Below are 14,198 nucleotides of genomic sequence, written 5' to 3' on the forward strand. Positions count from 1 at the left end.
AGAGAGAGAGAAGAGAGTGTGTGAAGTGTGTGAGGTAGTGTGTGTATGAGAGGGAGTGTGTATGTTTGAATTTTAATTAGTTTATTTTCCTTTGATCAACAAGAAAATCTCTAATTTATTAATATTGAATACGACTCATAGGTGTACTTTACTTTAATTAAAGTTTTGTTTCATTATTTGTGTGTGTGTGTGTGTGTGTGTGTGTGTGTTCTAGTGTGGATCACGGAGGAGAGTTCATGATGACATCAAGACTACACAGATGTAAGTCCTCAAACACAGTTTCAGTGTGTGTTGTTGTAAGTGTTGCTGTTGTAATGTGTGTGTTCTTGTGTTCAGATGCCGTTGATCTCACACTGGATCCAAACACAGCACACACTGATCTCGTTCTGTCTGAGGAGAACAGAAAGGTGACGTTTGTGGAAGAGAGTCAGTCGTATCCTGATCATCCAGAGAGATTTGAGTATGATCCTCAGGTTCTGTGTGGAGAGAGTCTGACTGGACGCTGTTACTGGGAGGCTGAATGGAGTGAAGATGCTGATATATCAGTGTCATATAAAGGAATCAAGAGGAAAGGATGTTATGGAAGGAGTGACTGTGAGTTTGGATGTAATGAGAAGTCCTGGAGTCTGATCTGCTCTAATCACGGATTCTCTGTCCGTCACAATAATAACTTCACTGCTGTTTCTGCTGATCCAGGATCCTGTAAGAGAGTAGGAGTGTTTGTGGACGTGTCGGCCGGCACTCTGTCCTTCTACAGCGTCTCTGACACACACACACTCACACACTTACACACATTCACACACACATTCACTGAACCCCTCTGTGCTGGATTTACACTTTTTAGTGTTAGCTCTTCAGTGTCTCTGTGTCACATTAAACAACAAACACACACTGACTGACAAACACACACACTGTAAAAAAATTACAAAGAAAATGTGGTACCATTTTAATTTTTATCAGAAGTGTGTAATTACATAAACACACACACACACACAAAATTGTCATTTCTCCAGTTGTGTAACTGATTGTGTGTGTTACTGCATTATCGCCGTTATTGATATTCACACTCTTTATTTGTGCACAATGTGTTATTAAAATACTTTAGATGATCTGATTAAAACTGCTGGATCTCACAGGATTATTATAATCAATAATGTGAAATGAATAACACATCATCTATATAATCATAGAGATAACTGTAAAATGAACATTAATCTACTGTCACCTCCAGTATTTCACTGTTAATTCACATGTTTTATTACAGTTTAATCATGTTATTGTAGTTTATGGTCAATAAACGCTTGTTCCTGTTTCAGTCTGAACATGTTTCTTCAGTTGTTGATCTTTGACTGTTATTTTCATTCATGATAAACGTTTGTCACCCTGAGTTTCACTGTTTTTACACGTTTGCTTTTTAATGTCCAGTTTTGACTGAATCACTTTATGAATCTTCATCAAAAGAGAGTTTGGACTGAATCTAATACAGAAGAACTGTTGAACAGGAAAGTAAATGAGTCTGGGACAAATAATCAAAGTCAAAGTAAAAAAACACTTTATTTTAATGTGTAATTATATATTTAAGTACTGAGTAATATTAAGTACATGTACGTACTATAGGGTTAGGGTTCATTTATAGTTATTACTATAGTAAATACATGTAACGTGTAACAATGACACTGTAAAATAGTGTTACCAACAAAACCTGTAAAAAACAAAACGTATCAAGTGTTTATAAATGTACGCAGTATTCGTGTTTGTTTCATATAGTTTTAGAAAACTTTTATATTATTTTCTACAAGTTTAAAAACTGTAATGTGGTTTATGTAAAAATAATATAGTACATATTGTCCTTAAACACCTTTATATGTGAGACTACATCTGAATTATGTTAAAAATATTGCAATTATAATTTTAAATCAGAAAAAAAAAGAAATGCTCATTATGTTTTTTTCCAACAGTCATTATTACATCAGGATTGAAACAACATGAATATATGATGAATCTCTCTCTCTCTCTCTCTCTCTCTCTCTCTCTCTCTCTCTCATTTATTTATTGTGTTGAAATGACCATGAAAGCGACATTTGCCATAAAAGCGTTTTAAATCAAAATGCATTGTAAAAGTATACAAGTATATATTATATCTATATTAATAAAGGTTAGCTCCAGTCCTTGATTCTGATTTCAGAGTAACACTGACAGACACTGACTGGTTCAATCACTACGATTCAAAATGTCAATTATTAGCTTTATTTCACATTTACACTCTAAAAAATAAAACATTGGGTCAACAACAAAAAACAAGTAATAAAAACTCAGTGAGTGTTTTAGCGCAATTTTCTGACCTCATGGGATCACAACACTAAGAGATAGTAAATTTTTTCCTGGATTTTTTATTTTTTTTTTTATTTTTTTTTTTTTTTTGTGCGTTCCCGAGATTAGACCTTCCTTAACATAATGCCGAAAACCCGAAGTCTCTAGGTGGTCTGGTTGAGGAGTAGATAGAAGTACAAGATTGGTGCGCACAGACAGAACAGAAATCATGAGTTAACAAGCACAATTTTGTCCGGTGGAAAATTGCGCTAAAAATATGTTAAAGTTTTCCACTAGAATTTTTAAGTTAAGACTGCTGGCAGAATTACATTAATTCAAAGCGATGTTTTGAGTATGGTGAATTACCTTTTAGGCCACAATAAAACACATTTCTAAGTAACATGAACTTAACAACTAAGTTGATCTCTGCAAGAGTTAAGTTGAGCCCTGTCCTATAATAAAGACATTTTCAATTTTGATTAATATGCGCGAGGGAGAGAGAGCAATACAGTTTGAAGACTGAGAGAGTGCGCTCTCTCTCTCTCTCTCTCTCTCTCTCTCTCTCTCTCTCTCTCTCTCTCTCTCTCTCTCTCTCTCTCTCTCTCTCTCTCTCTCTCTCTCTCTCTCTCTCTCTCTCTCTCTCTCTCTCTCTCTCTCTCTCTCTCTCTCTCTCTCTCTCTCTCTCTCTCTCTCTCTCTCTCTCTCTCTCTCTCTCAATTCAATTCAATTAAAAATTGCTTTATTGGCATGACTGTACATATTACAATATTGCCAAAGCTTGGAACGCATAGAATAATTATAAAGACATCAAAATAATAAAATATTATAACATAACTTAAATCTAAATGTACTACTTAAATTAATTGTATAAATTAACAAATAATAATATGTAATAATTAACAAATTATAATATCTGTGAACATTTTACACCACAGTGTTTCAACATATATGAAGTTCCTAAACGCAAGTTAGGGAGGAGTGAGCCCATCTAATCTTTCAATCAACAGCCTGAGTAGCCTATATAAGCAGCCGCTTACCTCTCTCTAGCATCAAGCTGTTCCAGTATCCCTCCACCTCCCCAAACTCCACCTTCATCTCCGGTACCTTGCCCTTCAATTATCATATCCTACATTTAGCCACTGGGGGGTATATCAGAGCTCGAGTTGAAGCTGCTTCATCGAGCCCCTCTTCAGTGGACAGCAAGCCAAATAAGTTTAACCTAATATCTGAAAGATTTTATGGGCAAACAAACTCGTTAAATACAAATTATAATATCTGTGAACATTTTATACCACAGTGTTTTAACATATACACACACACACTGAGGGTCACTGTGGTGGATGAAATATGCTGAGTAAAATGTGAACAAGATTTACTGTATGTGTTCACCTGAGGTTTAATCCAGTAATCAGTTTAAATAATTATAAAATATTAATGTTGTTAAGGACGTTGAAATGTTATGTTTTGCATTAATTCATATGTTTAGTGATTTCGTATGAGGTTAAAAATGTAGTGATGATATGTTTGGGATGAGTGTATCTGATTGGTCGTGTGTGTGTGCGTTTACTAATAGTTGGGGAGTTCTCGCGAGACGTTTCATTCTAAGTAAAAACTCTGGAGTCAAGTCAAGTCAAGTCATCTTCATTTATATAGCGCTTTTAACAATGTAGATTGTCTCAAAGCAGCTTTACAGAGATAAATGTATAATTTAACGTAAGATTGTTTTGGCTTTATAACGGTTCTTTAATAAAGTTATTTTACAGCTAAAGTTAGTTTTGATTGATTCGCTTCCGTCGCAACGATCATTTGTTTTTAAATTAGGGCCGCCAAGACGACACCATTCTCTCTACACAAACTTTAAACGCGAACCTGTGAGAAACGCTGATGGCGTTCAGATGCGCATTAAGAACGGGTTCTATAGTTATGTGCGTTTGAATATATGTACACAGGTTTGGAATTCCCTAAAAACCAAGCCTAAACAAATTACTGGTGTTTCCTTATAGTTTTGATTCAGAATTTTATTTTATTTTATCAATTCGGGGTAGATACGCAAATTGATTTTTCCCGACGACGCTTTATCTGTAGAGTGGGAAAGGGATCCTCCATAGGGAGAGACTAGTTGGCACTTCAGCACTGCGTTGACATCGGGTCCAGGCGAAGGTCCTTCATCAGATCTGGAAACGGCCTGGATCCGGCAGGCTGCGGGAAAACCTTGGGTAAACAAAGACACTAAAATTAGCGTAGATGCCATTCTTCTCATGATGTAACAAGTACATCAGGATTTATGGGAAGTGTTCCCGGTTCCAGCTGACCTAATCTATGCAGCCTAATATTGAATTATAGAAGTCTATAATGTATTATGTGAACGCTATGTCAAAGAGATGTGTCTTTAATCTAGATTTAAACTGACAGAGTGTGTCTGCTTCCCGGACAATGGTAGGAAGGCTGTTCCAAAGTTTTGGTGCTAAATAGGAAAAGGATCTACCGCCAGCAGTTGATTTTGATATTCTAGGTATTATCAACTGGCCGGAATTTTGAGATCGCAATAGACGTGAAGGAGTATAATGCGTTAAGAGCTCGCTCAAGTACTGCGGAGCTAAACCATTTAGCGCTTTGTAAGTAATCAGCAATATTTTAAAATTGATGCGATGTTTAATAGGGAGCCAGTGCAGTTTTGACAGAACCGGGCTAATATGGTCATACTTCCTGGTTCTAGTAAGAACTCGAGCTGCTGCGTTTTGAACTAGCTGTAGTTTGTTTATTAAGCGTGCAGGGCAACCACCCAGTAGAGCATTACAATAATCTAGCCTCGAGGTCATGAACGCATGAACTAATTGTTCCGCATTTGTCAATGAGAGCATATGGCGTAATTTAGATATATTTTTAAGATGGAAAAATGTGGTTTTACAGATACTAGACACGTGACTTTCAAATGAAAGATTGGTATCAAAGAGCACACCCAGGTTCCTAACCGACGACGAAGACTTAACAGAGCAGCCATCAAGTGTTAGACAGTATTCTAGGTTATTACGTGAGGAAGTTTTTTGTCCAATAATTAGAATCTCTGTTTTTTCAGAATTTAGAAGTAGGAAATTACGAGTCATCCAATTTTTTATTTCAGCTATGCATTCTGTTAATTTAGTGAATTGGTAAGTTTCGTTAGGATTTGAAGAAATATAGAGCTGAGTATCGTCGGCATAACAGTGGAAGCTAATTCCATGTCTCCTAATGATATCTCCTAATGGTAGCATGTACAGTGTGAACAGCAGCGGTCCTAGTACTGAGCCTTGTGGTACGCCATACTGAACTTGTGATCGATGAGACATCTCATCATTTACTGCTACAAACTGATAACGGTCAGATAAGTATGATTTAAACCATGCTAGTGCAATTCCACTAATTCCAACATAGTTTTCTAGTCTATTTAAAAGAATGTTGTGGTCAATGGTGTCAAACGCAGCACTAAGATCGAGTAACACTAATAGAGAGACACAACCACGATCGGATGATAAGAGCAAATCATTTGTGACTCTAACGAGAGCAGTCTCAGTACTATGGTATGGTCTAAATCCGGACTGGAAATCCTCGCAGATATCATTTCTTTCTAGAAAGGAACATAGTTGTGAAGATACTGCCTTTTCTAGTATCTTTGACAGAAAAGGTAGATTCGAGATCAGCCTGTAATTGACTAATTCTGAAGGATCAAGTTGCATTTTTTTAACAAGCGGTTTAATCATAGCCAGCTTAAAGTTTTTTGGTACGTATCCTAGAGACAAAGACGAATTAATGATATTAAGAAGAGGATCTATGACCTCTGGAAGCATCTCTTTCAGTAGCTTAGTCGGTATAGGGTCTAACATACATGTTGTAGATTTAGATGATTTAACGAGTTTAGTAAATTCTTCCTCTCCTATAGCAACGAATGAATCAAATTTTTCCACAGGAAGACTACAATGCACTGTCTGATGCGATACTGTAGTAGACGGTTGCATAGTTATACTTTTATCCCTGATATTATCAATCTTATAAGTGAAGAAGTTCATAAAGTCATTACTGCTGTGCTGCTTGGAACCTTCTGTGTTTGAAGCTTTCTTTTTCGTTAGTTTAGCCACTGTTTCAAATAAATACCTAGGATTATGTTTATTTTCTTCTAATAGGTTTGAAAAATAAGCAGATCTAGCAGCTTTTAAAGCCTCTCTGTAAGCAATCGAGCTCTCCTTCCATGAAATGCGAAATACCTCTAGTTTTGTTTTCTTCCAGTTGCGCTCCATTTTTCTGGCTGCTCTCTTAAGGGCCTGAGTGTGCTCGTTGTACCACGGCGTTGGATTATTTTCTTTAATCTTCTTTAAGCGCAAAGGAGCAACTGTGTCTAAAGTGCTGGAAAAGAGAGAGTTGAAAGTTTCTGTTGCAATATCAAGTTTTTCTAAGCTATCCGGGATGCTAGAATGATGAAACTGATCAGGAAGATTATTAATAAAGCAATCTTTAGTGGCAGAAGTGATCGGTCTAACATATTTGTAACACGGAGTCGGCTTTGCAGCCTTGGCTAAATGTAATTTACACGAGACCAGATAATGATCTGAGATGTCATCGCTCTGCTGCAGAATTTCAACGGCATCAACATCTATTCCATGTGATAATATTAGATCTAGAGTATGATTACGACGATGAGTAGGTCCTGACACGTGTTGTCTAACTCCAATTGAGTTTACAATGTCTTTAAATGCCAAACCCAATGCATCTTTTTCATTATCGATGTGTATATTAAAATCACCAACAATTAGTACTTTATCTGCAGCCAATACTAACTCTGATAGAAAGTCCGCAAATTCTTTGATAAAGTCTGTATGGTGCCCTGGTGGCCTGTATACAGTAGCCAGCACAAATCTCAAACGTGATTGATCATTTATACTATATATTTTTACATTAAGCACTAACACTTCAAAAGAATTATATTCGAAACTTGATTTCTTAGTGGTTTTGAAACTATTACTATAAATTACAGCAACACCACCCCCTTTGCGTTTCAGACGAGGTTCATGTTTATAACCGTAATCTTGCGGGGTTGATTCATTTAAAGTAATGTAATCGTTTGGTTTTAGCCAGGTTTCTGTCAAACACAGCACATCTAGGTTATTATCTGAAATCATATCATTAACAATGAGTGCTTTTGAAGTAAGCGATCGAATATTCAGCAACCCAAGCTTTAGCATTTGCTCATCTGTATTATAGCTGTTTTTTATTTGTTGAACATCAATTAAATTTTTAACCTTAGATAGGTTTAAACATTTTTTGGATTTCCAAATTCGGGGAACAGACACAGTCTCTATATGATGATAGCTAGGTGAAAGAGGCTCTATGTGATGGGATTTATCTGACCTGGGTGACGCGAGGCCGCTAGCAGACGGTCGGTTTAGCCAGTCTGTCTGCTTCCTGACCTGGTGCCCAGATTGTCATGTTTGAGCTCTAAGACTATGAGCCATATTACTAGAGAGAAGAGCAGCACCATCCCAGGAGGGATGAATACCATCTCTTTTCAACAGGTCAGGTTTGCCCCAAAAACTTTTCCAATTGTCTATGAATTCTATATTATTACACGGACACCACTCAGACAGCCAGCGATTCAGTGAACACAATCTACTAACTATCTCATCACTCCTGCGAACAGGAAGGGGGCCAGAGCAGATTACAGTGCCTGACATCGTACTTGCAAGTTCACACACCTCTTTAATATTCATTTTGGTGATCTCCGACTGGCGGAGTCGAACATCATTAGTGCCGACATGAATAATGATCTTAGAGAATTTACGATTAGCATTAGCCAGCACTTTTAAATTTGCTTTGATGTCAGGCGCTCTGGCTCCCGGCAAACATGTGACTATGTTCGCTGGTGTCTCTATTTTCACGTTCCGTGTGATCGAATCACCAATTACTAGGGCACAATCAACAGAATTCTCAGTGGGTGTTTCACTGAGTGGGGCAAATCGATTTGTTGTGGTAATCGGAACGGAAGAGTGGTTTTTTGATCCGCGACTAGAGCGATCCCTCACTGTCACCCATTTGCCCGGCTGTACAGGCACTACTTCAGCTGGAACCGAAACATGTAAAGAGTTAATGCTAGGCGCATCCAAAATGGTATCTAAAGCTCTAGCACTCTTACTATCCTCAATTAAGGTTTGGATGCGTGTTTCTAATTCTGAAATCTTCTCTGTCAGCCTAACTGACTCCTTGCATTTATCACATATAAATCCTACATTGCCAACAGAAAAGCCTATGCTAAACATGTGACATGAAGTGCAGGTGACAATAACAGGACAAGACATTACTCACCGTGTTTGTTGACTGATTATTACTTACCTGAGCTTTTATTAACTCAAAGGCGCGAGCGCGCGAGAAAATAAATAAATAAATAAAACAGCTGAGCGCACGGGTGGCGCGTTAACAGGCTAGCAGTAGCGAATTAGCGTGTTGTGCTAGTAGTAACGGAAGCTAGCGATGTCAGGTTAATCTGAGATGTTGGGTAAGCTGTATTTAGTATAAACAACTACAAATTGTAGTAAATGATGGTTCAAAACAAAGAAATACGAGGCTAAGACGGAGCTTACTGCACCGAAGCAAACAAACTCACAGCAGGCAGAGGCAGACAGGAGCAATCGATCAGACAGGAGCAATCGATCAAGCATCAAGCCTATCAAGCATCAAGCCTATGAAGCATCTCGTCTGACTGTTTATTGATAAACGTGCTCCCTTACAGGTATATGAAGCGTACATTTGCACACATGTGAATATTAGTGTTACTAAATGTATTTTTGCTAGGTATTGTGTTGTATTATTGGGTGAAGTGCGATACGGGGCGAATCCAATGTAAAACGCTAGAGTTATCCGCTGGGGAGAACGCGGTTCGCGCGCAAATCTTTCATGTGTGTATGTAACGGTAGGGTGATTAAATGTATACGGTTGAATTTATATAAATTGCCCTGTTTAGTTAAAGGTCGATGTATGATCTGTGTTGTCACGTGTGTTTTATGTGAGATTGGGGCTTGTGAATATAGAGAGTGTCGCTGTTTTAGGGTGGGATGCGCACTACTCTAAGTGCACTCATTTATTCACGGTGAACTTGGGATGCGTTGATTTAAATGGGAAGTACACACGAGCTCATGCACTTGTGTATAAAATTATATAAATAAGAGAGCTCATGCATTGTTGAGTGTAATAATTGTTCATTTATTGCCACAATTCATTCTAAGTAAAAACTCTGGATATGAAGCATCTCGTCTGACATCTCGTATTGATAAACGTGCTCCCTTACAGGACAGGAGTGCTACATGGACAGTAGTGAAACACACTGAGGTCAGACACACACACATTCACCTGCTCTCTCTCTCTCTCTCTCTCTCTCTCTCTCTCTCTCTCTCTCTCTCTCAATTTCAATGTTTTTTTTCAATTCAAATTAGCTTTATTAGCATGACTGTGTAACACAATGTTGCCAAAGCATCAACATATTATATATAAATAATAAAACAAACAAACAAAACATATATGTATAGATCATGTCATATGTAGCATAGTAAATATAAATAAATAGATAAATAAACACAATCTATCCTAATAAATGAATAAATACAGTGTGTCTCTCTAGAGAATTAGCTGACTCTGGCGTTGTGAATAGCTAACACATATTTAGCCGCTAGTGCAGCTGTACTATCATCTTCTCTCTCTCTCACTCACACACACACACACACACACACACACACACACACACACACCTGTAGCTAGAGCTGTGCTGCAGGACCTGGCCTTTATACAGGAACTGGTGTTTGTGTCCCTGAGATCGGGCTTTCTTCTGGAACACCATGACTCTGGTTTTGTCCAGATTGACTGTCAGGGCCCAGTCATGACAGTATTGTTCCAGCAGGGACAGGCTCTGCTGAAGGCCCTCAGGTGTACGGGACAGCAGGACCAGGTCAGGTCAGGTGAGTTTGTTTCAAAGGAAACAGTTTTTCAGATTTAAGTGGAGCAGTTTTGGTTATTTGACATGGGGCTTTCAGATAAAGCACAGTTTGGCAGTGATCGGACATCAGGAGCTGAGGTCTGACTGTGAAGGCATTAACAAAACTTTGATCAATATCTGTTATTGAATAATCAACCACACTGGTTCCTAATCTGGAGCAGTAAGTGAATCTACCTAATGTATCTCCACGAGTTCTGCCGTTAATAATGTATAATCCTAAACCTTTACAGAGTTTCAACATGTGTTTTCCACTAATGTTCACTGAGGTATCATAGCTGTTTCTTGGTGTGATATTCGATGAGGAATGAAACGTGGTGTCATTAGGGATGTGGGCATTATCTACAATATTTACATAATCAATTTCTCCCCCTGTTCTGGCGTTTAAGTCTCCGCAGATGAGGATGTTTCCTCTGGACTGAAAGTGTAAGATGTCAGTCTGTAATGTTGGAAAGCTTTGCTCTTCGTAATAGGGAGAGTCATGAGGGGAATATAGACTGCACAGAGGTAAAGACTAGACTGTGATATGACGGATTTCACTTCAAGCCAAATGGATGATTTTCCACTTTTAACAACTTTAATCGAATGTTTTAAATCGTCTTTGTGCCAAATAAGTATTCCACCTGAGTCTCGGCCACATTTAATTTTAGAATTTTTTGATGAAGGAACCATAATTTCCTTGTATCCTATTGGGCAATGTAAAGTCTCGTTACTACGACACCACGTCTCATGAAAGATACAGATGTCCATGTCTGTTACACTGCTGAGTAAGTCTTGGTCTGCAGTCTTATTACCAAAAGTAGAAGAGTGCAGACCTTGTATATTCCAACAACTGATATTAAATGATTTCATGGATAGGTGTGTGTGTGTGTGTGTGTGTGTTATGCAGGTTATGTCCTCAGTCTGGAGCAGATGACGTTCAGCAGATGTCGTATCTGGTTGAGTTGCCCCCCTGCAGGGTTCTGTGGTTGTTGAGCGGCCGCTGCGTAGTTGTGTAGCTCTTGTGTTGGGATGGAGGTCCGGTGGTCCGTCTGGGCTCTGCTGGAGGACGAGGACTTCTCTGTGTTGTGTAGCTCTAGTGTTGGGATGGAGGTCCAGTGGTCCGTCTGGGCTCTGCTGGAGGACGAGGACTTCTCTGTGTTGTGTAGCTCTTGTGTTGGGATGGAGGTCCGGTGGTCCGTCTGGGCTCTGTTGGAGGACGAGGGCTTCTCTGTGTTGTGTAGCTCTTGTGTTGGGATGGAGGTCCAGTGGTCCGTCTGGGCTCTGCTGGAAGACGAGGACTTCTCTGTGTTGTGTAGCTCTTGTGTTGGGATGGAGGTCCGGTGGTCCGTCTGGGCTCTGCTGGAGGACGAGGGCTTCTCTGTGTTGTGTAGCTCTTGTGTTGGGATGGAGGTCCGGTGGTCCGTCTGGGCTCTGCTGGAGGACGAGGGCTTCTCTGTGTTGTGTAGCTCTTGTGTTGGGATGGAGGTCCGGTGGTCCGTCTGGGCTCTGCTGGAGGACGAGGACTTCTCTGTGTTGTGTAGCTCTTGTGTTGGGATGGAGGTCCAGTGGTCCGTCTGGGCTCTGCTGGAAGACGAGGACTTCTCTGTGTTGTGTAGCTCTTGTGTTGGGATGGAGGTCCGGTGGTCCGTCTGGGCTCTGCTGGAGGACGAGGGCTTCTCTGTGTTGTGTAGCTCTTGTGTTGGGATGGAGGTCCGGTGGTCCGTCTGGGCTCTGCTGGAGGACGAGGGCTTCTCTGTGTTGTGTAGCTCTTGTGTTGGGATGGAGGTCCGGTGGTCCGTCTGGGCTCTGCTGGAGGACGAGGGCTTCTCTGTGTTGTGTAGCTCTTGTGTTGGGATGGAGGTCCGGTGGTCCGTCTGGGCTCTGCTGGAGGACGAGGGCTTCTCTGTGTTGTGTAGCTCTTGTGTTGGGATGGAGGTCCGGTGGTCCGTCTGGGCTCTGCTGGAGGACGAGGGCTTCTGGGTGGCTGAGAGCTTCGCCTGTTATTGGAGTTTCTGTTGTTTCTTGCTGTGTTTCCAAGGGCTGTGCTTTTCAGCACTCTGGCGAAGACTTTCACTCCTTGCTTATTGAGATGTACATGGTCATACATATGATGAGGCTGTATGTCTTTGTGATGGGCGAGATGAACATTAGGAATGAGTGCCACATTATTCCCGTGGATCACGTGGAACGGCACATCGGTGCGTGGCAGCAGTGTGGACAGAGTTACTCTAGCCTCTGGGAAGCGTTGTGTGGCTCTGATCGCCACCTCTCTCATCACAGGAGCCACACGGCCCTTCATGGCCCTTAAATCATTCGTCCCTGTGTGGATTATGATGTGCTTGTAGTTTTCATGTTTACTCTCAGACAGGATCTGAAAAGCACTTCTAGTGTTTGGGCACCAGATTTTCTTGGCTCTCATGTTTGGTAGTAGAAGTTTCTCACTGACATACTTCCCATTAGAGTCCGCCAGGATAAGAGCATGTGTTTCTCCCGGGTCCTGTGCAGAGGAGCTGTGGATCTGGGATGCTGGATCAGTCGAGCAGTGAGGCTCTTCTTCCACTGGCAGCTGTTCAGGTTGAGGATTTTTCATGAGCATCTCTGGACGAATCAAGGGTTTGGCAGAAGACTCTTTAGGTGCTGAAACAGAATTGACCGTTCACAAAGACCCGCCCCCCTTAGTTACTGTCGCTATGTCCGACACGCTACGCCGTTCTCACGCCACGCCATGTTCTCACACAGTGAAAAATACATTGCGGAGCAGAGAGGAGACTGACCACACGCTGACAGACAGGACAGACCAGGTTACTTTTCGGTTACGTTTGATATTAAACATATTAAACAAAGTCTCACCTTTCAAATTTGGTCATTTTTTAAAAGAAATTTAAACAATAAATACCGTTTTGTGGCTCTTTAATGTGTCGTGACAGATCGCTGTAGAGCATCAGTTAAAGCTGCTCGTGAACCGATCATCTCTTCCTTCTAGTTAATTTATAGCCTCAAATAAACATGAACAAACATAAGAAGGAATGTTGTTTTAACCACGGAAAGACGTTAGTACACTCCGTTTTTCAAGTTCAAATCCTCCCATGTTAATCTACTAACTCTCCTGACTGCTTTGTCGGACAAAATGGCGGATGGCGAAGTATGATTGGTCAGATCACCTGTCAATCAAGCTCCCTGCGAAGGGTCAATAGAGTCTTTCTTTCAGATCTGTGATGAGTTCATCTTTGGTGTGGAGTACTGACTTCAAGGCCGATAACTCCTCCTGCATTTCTTTTCTAACTTCTGTTAGTTGTCTTCCTAAAGTTGATTTTACTTCCCTTAGTTCATCTTTAGTTTTCTGAAGTTCTTCTGTCATTTCTTCTCTGTGTCTCTGCAGAGATTCAACTTCTTGTTTTAAGTTCTTTGTCAATTGTCACTTGTTCCATGTTGTCTTTCAGGTTGGATAGTATTAATTCTTTTATCTCCACGACTTCTACTTCCAGAGGTGAAAAGTTGTCTTTCATTCTTGACATTGGAGATGGGATCGCAGTTGCTGAAGTCACTGTCGTCTTTTGGTCTGATTTTCCAGGGGAGGGAACAATGTTCATATTCTTGTCCACTTCATCAGACAGTGCCAGCTTTTTTATTAATTCAAAATCTTCAATGAAGACCTTGAGAGCAGACTGGACCATGACAGTGCCATTTTGATATAAGTTCAGGGTCAAAAATCTTGTTTCATCTTTTTTTTTCAGCATCTTCAAATGCTAAGATCTGTCTGCCTTTACAGATGCCTCTTTTCTTGGTAAAGGTGAGATGTTGACAGAAGGAAGTGTGCCATAAAGGGCTGTGTTCGGTGTAAAAGAGCAGGTTGTTCATGGCACTGTGGTCCTGTTGTCCAGCAAACAGTGTGTCGGGC

General features: G+C 40.3%; 1 protein-coding gene across 2 annotated transcripts in view; it reads left to right on the top strand.

Annotated features, from left to right (window-relative positions):
- Positions 1 to 14,198, top strand: part of LOC307171271 (protein NLRC3-like) — a 231,247-nt gene that overhangs the window by 92,174 nt on the left and 124,875 nt on the right. The window contains exons 7-8 of one of the 2 annotated variants that reach the window (XM_079892779.1): positions 215 to 261; positions 337 to 1,688. The exons of the other annotated variant lie outside the window; for it this stretch is intronic. Of the exons in view, the coding sequence (XP_079748905.1) occupies positions 215 to 261; positions 337 to 899 (610 nt within the window). The 3' untranslated portion in view covers positions 900 to 1,688. Of the gene's footprint in view, positions 1 to 214; positions 262 to 336; positions 1,689 to 14,198 lie in introns of those variants that run through there. 2 annotated transcript variants of the gene reach the window in all.

This window comes from Squalius cephalus (genome assembly GCF_949319135.1).
Source record: "Squalius cephalus genome assembly, chromosome: 1".
Lineage (NCBI taxonomy): Eukaryota > Metazoa > Chordata > Actinopteri > Cypriniformes > Leuciscidae > Squalius > Squalius cephalus.